Source organism: Plutella xylostella, chromosome 6, assembly GCF_932276165.1.
Source record: "Plutella xylostella chromosome 6, ilPluXylo3.1, whole genome shotgun sequence".
Classification (NCBI taxonomy): Eukaryota; Metazoa; Arthropoda; class Insecta; order Lepidoptera; family Plutellidae; genus Plutella; species Plutella xylostella.
This window is the reverse complement of record NC_063986.1, coordinates 3,054,441-3,064,640: the sequence shown is the minus strand read 5'-3', so window position 1 is coordinate 3,064,640 and position 10,200 is coordinate 3,054,441. Positions and strand designations below refer to the sequence as shown.

The 10,200-nt window shown below is 40.0% G+C and overlaps 1 protein-coding gene across 1 annotated transcript; it reads right to left on the bottom strand.

The window, feature by feature from the left end:
• Positions 1-2,675: 2,675 nt before the first annotated feature.
• Positions 2,676-4,845, bottom strand: LOC119692186. The gene is made up of 2 exons (XM_048621895.1): positions 3,579-4,845; positions 2,676-2,790 (listed from the first exon to the last, which is right to left on the bottom strand). Exons 1-2 carry the CDS (start codon positions 4,169-4,171, stop codon positions 2,787-2,789), a joined length of 597 nt encoding a protein of 198 aa, XP_048477852.1. The 5' UTR covers positions 4,172-4,845; the 3' UTR covers positions 2,676-2,786.
• Positions 4,846-10,200: the final 5,355 nt, after the last annotated feature.

The window sequence follows — 10,200 nt, the reverse complement described above, 5'->3', positions numbered from 1 at the left end:
GAAAATTGACCTTTGGAAGTAAGTATAACTACAGACCTGACTAGGTTATCAGTTTTATTCATATTTAATGAAATTACTCTGCCCAGGGGCCAGCAAGTAGGAGGAACCATTTCGTCCTCAACAATTACCAGATCTCCTATTTTTAAATTAGGCCTAGGTTGTAGCCATTTATTTCTAGTTTGTAGCTCAGACAAATAGTTACTATAAAATTCTTTCCAAAATCTTTGTTTTAATGTTATAACCTTTTGATAAACATTTAGTCTAGATTCATTACAATCTAGCATATTTGGTTCGGGCAGATCAGTCATTGCTTTCCCTATAATAAAATGAGAAGGTGTTAAACAAGTTACATCATTAGGTAAATCAGTTAATGGACAAAGCGGTCTTGAGTTTACAATTCCTTCAATTTGAACAATTACAGTATACAGTAACTCATAAGTAAGCTTAGTACTGTAGAGGTGTCTTTTAAGTAATGATTTTACAGACTTTATTCCTGCTTCATATATACCACCCATGTGGCTCGCTAATGGTACTGTAAATTTGAACTCTATTTCGTTTGAAGTACAGAAATCTATAATCTGGCTGTATGAATCATCATTTTTAAACATTTTATACAACTCGTGTAGTTCTGATTTACTTCCTTTAAAATTTGTAGCATTATCTGTATAGCAAGTACTAAAAATACCTCGCCTTGAAATGAAGCGTTTCATTGCACAAATTAGTGCTTGTGCACTAAGGTCAGTCACTAATTCTAAATGAATAGCCCTGGTAGCTAGGCACACAAATAAGCAAATGTACCCTTTATAATATTTGCAATTTCTAGTCATGGCACTGCGTGACCACTAAAATCCATGCCAACTTTATCAAATACATGAGTTAAAGTCACTCTTGGAGTAGGAAGGTTCGACATTTGTTGACCACAGACTTGACCTCTATACCTAATGCACCTGACACATGAATGAATAACCTTTTTTACCTCATTCCTGCCATGGATAGGCCAATATTTTAGTCGTATGTTATACAGTGTGTTTTGAATGCCTGAATGTAATAGTTTCAAATGGTAATGTTGTATGATCAGACATGATCTTTGGCTGGCAGTATAATAGGATGAGCCTGATTGTATGGGATATCAGAATGTTGAATACGACCTCCTGTGCGTATCAATTTGTTTTCATCTAAGAAAGGATTTAACTTTCTTATGGGACTTGACTTGAATGTGTATGACTTGTGTGAGTCATTGTTAGATTTTTCGAGAGTGGACTGTAATTCAGATATTTCTTTATGAAATGTGTGTTCTTGAGTTATTCTTATGATAAAGTCATGAGCTTTATTCAGTTCTGTAACACTCAAGTATGAGGAAAGTTTGTTTGTTTTGTTCGATACATTATGTAGAAATCTAAACATGTATGCAATTGTTCTAGTCAATTTACTAAAATTGGATTGTTTAAGAAACAGATCATAGAAGAAAGAGTAATTTAAGCGAGCTATACTACTAGTGGTATTTACAACTTTTTCTTCTTTGTTCTGGTGTGTACTAATGTCTTCATCAGAAGGTGTGAGTATAGGCCAAGATGATACATCATTAGCCATCCATGGGGCGCCTTGCCACCACATTTGACAAGTTGGTAGATCTTTAGGCATCACTCCTCGAGTGATAAGATCAGCAGGGTTTTGTTTTGTGTTTATGTAGTACCAATTCTTACCATTGGTGGTGTCAATGATCTGCATAAGGCGGTGTGATACATATGTGTCATGTTTATGCTTGTACGGTGCTTTAATCCAACATAAAACTATATTTGAGTCTGAAAATAAATATATCTCATAAAGTATGTCATTGAGTGACACACCCGTTGAACTTTGAGAACTTGCATGAAACACCGTTCTCAGTTTTGTTGATCGACTATCAGGTTTTATAATAGCAAAGTGTGGCAGATAAAATGCTGGTGTGTCATTGGGAGAAAACCTGTCTATGTATTGAGCATGACCAAGTTCAATGAATTCATGTATAAAAGCTTTGTACTTTTCATAAATGTTTGGATCTTTCTGAAAGGTTGATTCAAGTTGCCTAAGCAGTGTTAAATGAAGAACCTAATTCATTAAGTTTTTCTTCTTGTAATGGAAGATTAACTGTGTAGTGACCTGTATGGTCTTGTGTAGTTGTGGCTTTGTATAAATCCTCACAATATTTATCCTCTGGGGACAGTAACTTCACAGGAGGCATCTCTTCCTGCTCCCAAAATGAGTTTAAGAGAGATTCAGTTGACTGTGAAACATGCATGTTGACTCGCTGAGTGCCAGAAGGTAAGTTTGTATTAACAGGACCAGATACAACCCACCCTAATGTAGTTTGTATTAAATGAGGCATGTTGGGACCTAACTTGATGTGTCCTGCTTGTAGTGTGTCATAGAAGAGTTCTGCTCCTATGAGGAGGTCAATAGCACCTGGTTTGTAGAATGTTGGGTCTGCTAGTGTACTAGCTGGTTGGTTTGGTATGTTCCAAGAGTGTGTGTCTATGAATGTATGTGGTAGTGGCATAGTAATGTTATTCATGACTAAGAATGTGAGATTTGTTTGATAGTTGTCATAGTGTGATGAAATATTGGCATTAACACTTACTTGTGTTTGATTGTGGCTGTTGCCTACCCCTTGTATGGTGCATTGGTTGTGGTTTTCCTTAAGTTGTAAAGCTAAGGCAAGTCTGCGGGTAACAATGTTGACTTCACTTCCAGTATCCAAGAGAGCACGAGCCGTTATCCATTTGCCGTTAGCATCTTGTATCTTTATTCTAGCTGTGGATAGTAAAATTTGTTGTTGGTTAGTATGTGACATAAGCACTGTGGCAGGTGAGGTTAGTTGTGTGTCTTGCTGTTGTGAGGGCACAGTTTCATTTTTGTTAGTTAGTATTTGACTACTTGCTTGTGGCGGGTTAGTAGTAGCATGAGAAGCTTGTGTAAATGGCTTCAGTAAATCAGAACGCACTGTAGTTGCAGGTGGGGAGTCAGTATGTATACTTGAGTGATGCCTTCCCCGGCATGTTTGACATTTATATTTAGAGCACTTATGTTTAGCTTGGTATGGCTGTAAGCAATTATAACACAGAGATTTAGCTTTTATAAACTGTATGCGATTTGAAACTGACATCTCTAGGTAGGTGGGACATTTATATAGGGGGTGCGAGTTTTGACACATTATACATGTAACATTATTGTCAGTAGTGGATACATGATGAGAGTTTTTAATTGTACAATGCTGTGGTGACTGTTGTGTTTTATTATCATTTAGCAACTCAAAGGCAGTTCTGCGTAGATTTAAGAATTCAAGCAGTTCAGACATAGTAGCAATTGAACTATCTTTGCGGTTGATTTCCCATGCAGCACGCAGGGAATTGTCCAACTTTTGACTTATCAAAAAGACTAGTAATGTGTCCCACTTGTCTACAGGTAGATTTATTGCTTTTAGAGAATCTAAACTTTGTTGTAATATTACAAGAAACTCTTTTAAGTTGAACTTCGATATTGAAGTAAAGTTGAGCATGGCTTTTAAGTGAAAGTTAACAATTAATGTTTTGTTTTCATACCTTTTGTTTAATATGTCAAGGGCCTTTGTGTAGTTTTCTTCCGTAATGAGTAGAGAGTTGACCAACCCTGCAGCTTCCCCTGTTAGCGCCGACTTCAGATACTGTAGCTTGTTGACCGTTGGGAGATCCGCGCTGTCCACGGAGGCGTAAAATATGTTCTTAAAGGCCGGCCATTGCCGGACGTCACCGTCGAACCGTGGTAGCTCGAGTTGAGGCAGCTTCACCTGGGGCTTCCTTTGTGCTGTACACTCATGTTGTGTAGTGGCTGGCTGTGTGGTTGTGCCGCCACCGCCGCCGCCGCCGAGGAACGACTCCATGAGAGCTTTTGTTTGGTAATACCGATTTTCGAAGGTCGCTCTTTCCTCTTCATGCTCTTGTGAATACTGTTCACTTTCTTCAATACTGTCCTGTATCTCTTCAAATTGAATCAGTACTGAATTCATGTCCTCCAGCCTCACGCGCACCTCATGGTGCGTGGGCGTGGTGCTTTTCGGATCCAACTGTGAGGCGAAGTTGAAGACCCGTGTTAGTTTTCCTTTGATACTGCTTCGTTTCTTTATTAATATATCCATGTCCCGTTTAGTAGTACTCATTTTAACGGATTACATTTAATTTAATTGTGTAGCAAAATTTTTAGATGTTCCGTGTTCGGATAAGTATGGCGGAGAGGCAGAAAATTTTCTTGATCACTTCCGGCCGCTCGATAAGTGATGTAGTCAAAGTTGAGTCAAAGGTATTCCTTTTTAGTAGTTGTGTCGATAAAGTTAGTAGAGTTTCTTCGGTGTTCCGATAGGTGGCTCTCGTTGTCTATGAACGTTGGCTCAAAGTTCAAAAGTAGTGTATGTCACTTAGGGTAAAACAGAGCTGTTTCTCTTAGTTTTCTTACAGATGGCGCTGGGTGTGCCCGGAAGTTGCCAAAATGTAATTGAGCGGCAAAATATAAAAATTGAGATTTTGCTTATCTGTCTGAGTTCTGTCCAAGGTGTCCAAGATGGCTTCCTTTTCTCCGCTCGGTGCTCGAAGGACCACTTCATGTATATGATTGAAACAGCTTCTTATGGATTTATCGTTTATTTGCACACGTTAACTGATATTGCACTGGTACATAAAATGTAGTTAGGAGAACTTTAGTTAAGGTATTTCTATTTTTAATTAATTAAATGTTATGGAGCTTAATGTTACGTTGACAAAGACGATGTGAGAGAGAGAGAGAGCAATAGAGCGAGACAGCTATACATGAAACCATAGATAATGATTTAGTGAATACTAAACACAGAGGATTAGGTTAGGTTAAATAGATTACACAACAAAACAACAAAATAGTTTTAAAAGATTTTACTATTATGATGTTCACATATATTGTATGCATTGAAAGCGCATTTCTGTGGCCTTGTAGCTTTATACAAAAATAAAAAAATACCATCGAATATTTAAAAAACTCGATCGACACTGAAAATAATGCCAACAGAGAAAGAATAAAGAAAATAGCCTGTTGTTTTTCACGCTTTAATAATTCATTTGTACCAATCTACAAAAGCACAGCTAGTAACCACGACCAGTAAGAATCAATATACATAGAAACAAAAGGTTCACTATAAATAATTCAACCAATCGGACCCACTTTCCCCAATCCTCCTCTAAGCTTGAATAAAATATTACACGTTTAGTTTACGAAAAAAAACCTTTTCAATCCTGATACCAAGTTTCACAGTAATACGAAGCAAATCTTATCATCTGAGTTAGCGAAATAGGTTCATAAGTTAGAAGTTTAACTGCTTTCCCCAAAGCCAAATAGGACCAAATATCGTAAGTTGTATGTAAAGTTTATTATTGGCTGGCCAAATCCGACCTCCAGAATCCCTGCTACTTGAATCTACAGTAGCCTAATGACTAGGGTTTATTCCTAACATACAAATAAAATATACGTAATATGTTTTATAAACTTAGTAAACTATTTGAAATGTATATGCATATAATACTTATCGAGTTATGTGGATAAAATATTCAGAACTGCCATATGGAAGGTTTCGAACTAATTCAGGTCAAGTTTCCTGAGGAATAGGTATGTGGGAAAATTTTGCATTATTAAAAAAGTTCTCGACCGGTTCAGACCGATCAATCCCCGGACACCCTACAATGGCCAGGCCTCATATTATCGGATGATCCCTTGTCCAAAGATGGAGGGAGGAGACTATGGGATATGGAGAAAAATAACTCACATGAACATTCTACTTCGATATTAGATGCAGAAGGTAACTATATGAAAGATGTAGAAAGTATTTATGCTTCATTTTTGTGGTGAGGCCGGTACCTACATATGTGTTTATAATTTTTTTTAAAGTAAAATGTCTGACCTATTCCATAGGTCATTCGAAGTTCATTAAAAATTCATCCAGTTGAAACTTAAACTGCTTTTTTGTATCACATTTAAGGCTAGGCCAGTTACGGTAAGACCCAGTTTCCTATGAACATGATTATGAAGTCACAATTCAGCGAATCACAGAGCTACATCTCATATTTTTTTCAATTCTGATAAACTTTAAGTAAAAATTTGCTCTCAAACAAAATCGATTCCAACAAGGCACATCCCTATATCGTAACTGCAGACTTTTACACTCCCCCGTAAGGATATGACTATGAGAGGTTCTTATCTTAATCTACCCTCGGTTCGGGACGGCCTAGTGAATCATATCTCATATCGGATAGAGGGCCGAGCTATATTTCGTAGGTACTTGAGTTTAGGTGAAAAAATGGCAAACGGAGCTTAGTGGTACCTAAAGTGTGGAAGTAAAGCAGTAGGATTTACCCCCTGGCCACAGCCAATTGCGGCGCGGCGAGCGGCGCGGCTAGCGGTGAGCGCCGAAAACAAACGCTAGACAACGTACGAAGTATGCCACAGCTAGCCGCGGCGCCAAATGCGGCGCGGCTAGCGGCGCGGGTTGACTGGCACGGTGCGCGGCGGCGGCGGGCGGCGCGGTGTGCGAGCGAAACAAATGTACTAGAGAGTATCGAGGCGGCCACAGCTCAAAGCTGCGCGCGCGGCGGCATCAAGTGGACGGACTAGCCAACGCGCGACCAAAACGCTAAGGCCGTGGCCACAGCTTTCAGCGGTGCGGGATGAGGTGCGGCGTGAGGGGCGGCGGGCGGTGCGGATTGCGGTGGTATGCCACAGCTCGACCAGTTGTTTTGGTCGCGCTTTGGCTAGTCCGTCCACTTGATGCCGCCGCGCGCGCCGCTTTGAGCTGTGGCCGCCTCGATACTCTCTAGTACATTTGTTTCGCTCGCACACCGCGCCGCCCGCCGCCGCCGCGCACCGCGCCAGTCAACCCGCGCCGCTAGCCGCGCCGCATTTCGCGCCACGGCTAGCTGTGGCATATTGCGTACGTTGTCTAGCGTTTGTTTTCGGCGCTCACCGCTAGCCGCGCCGCTCGCCGCGCCGCACGCCGCGCCGCAATTGGCTGTGGCCAGGGGGTAACGCCGCCGCATTTCGCGCCGCGGCTAGCTGTGGCATACTTCGTACGTTGTCTAGCGTTTGTTTTCGGCGCTCACCGCTAGCCGCGCCGCTCGCCGCGCCGCACGCCGCGCCGCAATTGGCTGTGGCCAGGGGGTTAGGCATGTATTTTGGTTCGGGTAATATGGTATCTGCATCTGCATATTCTGCATCCGCTGCGTATGTACGATATTAGTGAAATATCGTACTTTGGATATAATTCCGGTCCGGACAACATTTTCGCCAATCTGCTAAAATATAACATTTAAAAAAAGTACCTATTTAGGTAGCCAAAACCATTTCCCAATTTCACGCAAAACACCATACTTAATTCGTAAAGACATCAGCCAAGGGGTATCGATCCAATTTAATTACATCGCTAGAAGATGTGAAGCTTTATGTTTTCTGGTACGATATCCGTTAGTGATCATATCCTAATCCTAATCCTATCCTAATCCTAACTAATATTATAAATGCGAAAGTAACTGTGTCTGTCTGTCTGTCTGTCTGTCTGTCTGTTACTCTTTCACGCCAAAACTACTGAACGGATTTGAATGAAATTTGGCTTACATACGGTCTAGACCCTGGGAAAGAACATAGGCTACTTTTTATCCCGGAATTCCCACGGGAAAACTTTTTAAGGCGAAGCGAAGCGCGCGGGGACAGCTATCCTTACTTCCTTACTAATATTATAAATGCGAAAGTAACTGTGTCTGTCTGTCTGTCTGTCTGTTACTCTTTCACGCCAAAACTACTGAACGGATTTGAATGAAATTTGGCTTACATACGGTCTAGACCCTGGGAAAGAACATAGGCTACTTTTTATCCCGGAATTCCCACGGGAAAACTTTTTAAGGCGAAGCGAAGCGCGCGGGGACAGCTATCCTTACTTCCTTACTAATATTATAAATGCGAAAGTAACTGTGTCTGTCTGTCTGTCTGTCTGTTACTCTTTCACGCCAAAACTACTGAACGGATTTGAATGAAATTTGGCTTACATACGGTCTAGACCCTGGGAAAGAACATAGGCTACTTTTTATCCCGGAATTCCCACGGGAAAACTTTTTAAGGCGAAGCGAAGCGCGCGGGGACAGCTATCCTTACTTCCTTACTAATCCTAACTAATATTATAAATGCGAAAGTAACTGTGTCTGTCTGTCTGTCTGTCTGTCTGTCTGTCTGTCTGTTACTCTTTCACGCCAAAACTACTGGACGGATTTGAATGAAATTTGGTATACATATTGTCTAGACCCTCGGAAAGAACATAGGCTACTTTTTATCCCGGAATTCCCACGGGAAAACTTTTTAAGGCGAAGCGAAGCTCGCGGGAACAGCTAGTATAATATTATAAATGCGAAAGTAACTGTGTCTGTCTGTCTGTCTGTCTGTTACTCTTTCACGCCAAAACTACTGAACGGATTTGAATGAAATTTGGTATACAGACGGTCTAGACCCTGGGAAAGAACATAGGCTACTTTTTATCCCGGAATCCCCATGGGAATACTTTTTAAGGCGAAGCGCAGTCCGCGGGAACAGCTAGTACGTTAATTTATATACAGGGTGTTAACTTAATTGCGTTGGAGCGGGAAATGGTAGATACAGCTGATGATACTGAACACGATAAGACATTAAAAAACGTATTTTATTTGCTTTAAGCTGACCAACATAAAACAGTTTTATTTAGTACATTTTAAAATTTCATAGTCACCCTATTCAGGTTTAGGTACGTTTGACAGAATGACCATGAACTTGAAAGCCAAGATCAAGGCCAAACAATTCAAAGCCAAGGTTAATAAAAAAGTATGCGTGCATCTGCACCACACTCGTGGAGCCACATCGTCAAGGTACCTACCGAGATTTTGGGTACTCAAAGTACCCAATCCATTGTAGACATTTCATTTTACTCCATAAGTATCACTTTATTGATACACAATTATCTTTTATGAATACAGAACATTTTCATTTTATGCTTCATAACATAGGTCACACGTATTCACAGCACAGCACAACATAAAACGAAATGAGGAACAAGGCTTGGTAATCAAAAGATAGAATTGTAGGTACCTTTTCCCTTTTAGGTAATAATTGTAAAAAATGATTGTAAACAAGTAAACAACAATGACTGACTGACAGACTAGATCCACAGAGAAGGTAATGACTATCATAAATACTCGATGGTTATGATACGCGAGATTGTTATTATTCTACTGGTATTTAAAGTGAGGCCATACTTATTATGAGGATTTCCGTACTATTCGTCATCAAAGACGTCTCAATCGCAAGTACACAATACAAATCGAGATGAGCGAGTGTAAGTAAACCAATTCGTCATTGAAGTAGACCCTGTTATCATCCTGTTATGCATTGTGGTCTTTTATCTTTAGCTGCATACAGACCGGCCAAACGAACGCCAACGAACGGGTTTTGTTGACCTTCGTTGCTCAATCTGCCTCTGTATTATGTATGATAAATGTCCATCGGTGGGCGTTCGTTGGGCCGGTCTGTACGCATCTTTAGGTAATAAAAGCAAAATGTGAATCAAGAAAAATCAAGGGCGAATACAAAACGCTTACCTTATTCTGAGTAAAAAGGTTTAATTATTGTTCTATCAAACTTTATGACAATCAGCTGTTTAATTGTTGATTACTATGTCATTAATCACCATGAATAATTACAATTTTATTTAATAATTGTTATTACCTACTGTGTAATTAATTACAATCATAGTTACATCAAATAAATTATGAAAAGTGAAGTTGATAACAAATTTACAGTGTGTGTTCTTTTGCAATCGAATGTCTCATTGGTTATGTGTTTGTGTAGGGTGACCATGTTTTTGATTAAGGTAAAACTTTCCACTTTACTTTAGACTTTAAACATAAATATTCGAGATTCTGATGTTTTTTTTCTTAGAAACGTGCTTGGTTAGACTAATACTAACCCCCATTTCCCGCTCAAACGCATTCTAGTTAACACCCTGTATTACTAGCTGTTCCCGCGCGCTTCGCTACGCCTTAAAAAAATCCCGTGGGAATTCCGGGATAAAAAGTAGCCTATGTTCTTTCCCGGGGTCTAGACCGTCTGTATACCAAATTTCATTCAAATCCGTTCAGTAGTTTTGGCGTGAAAGAG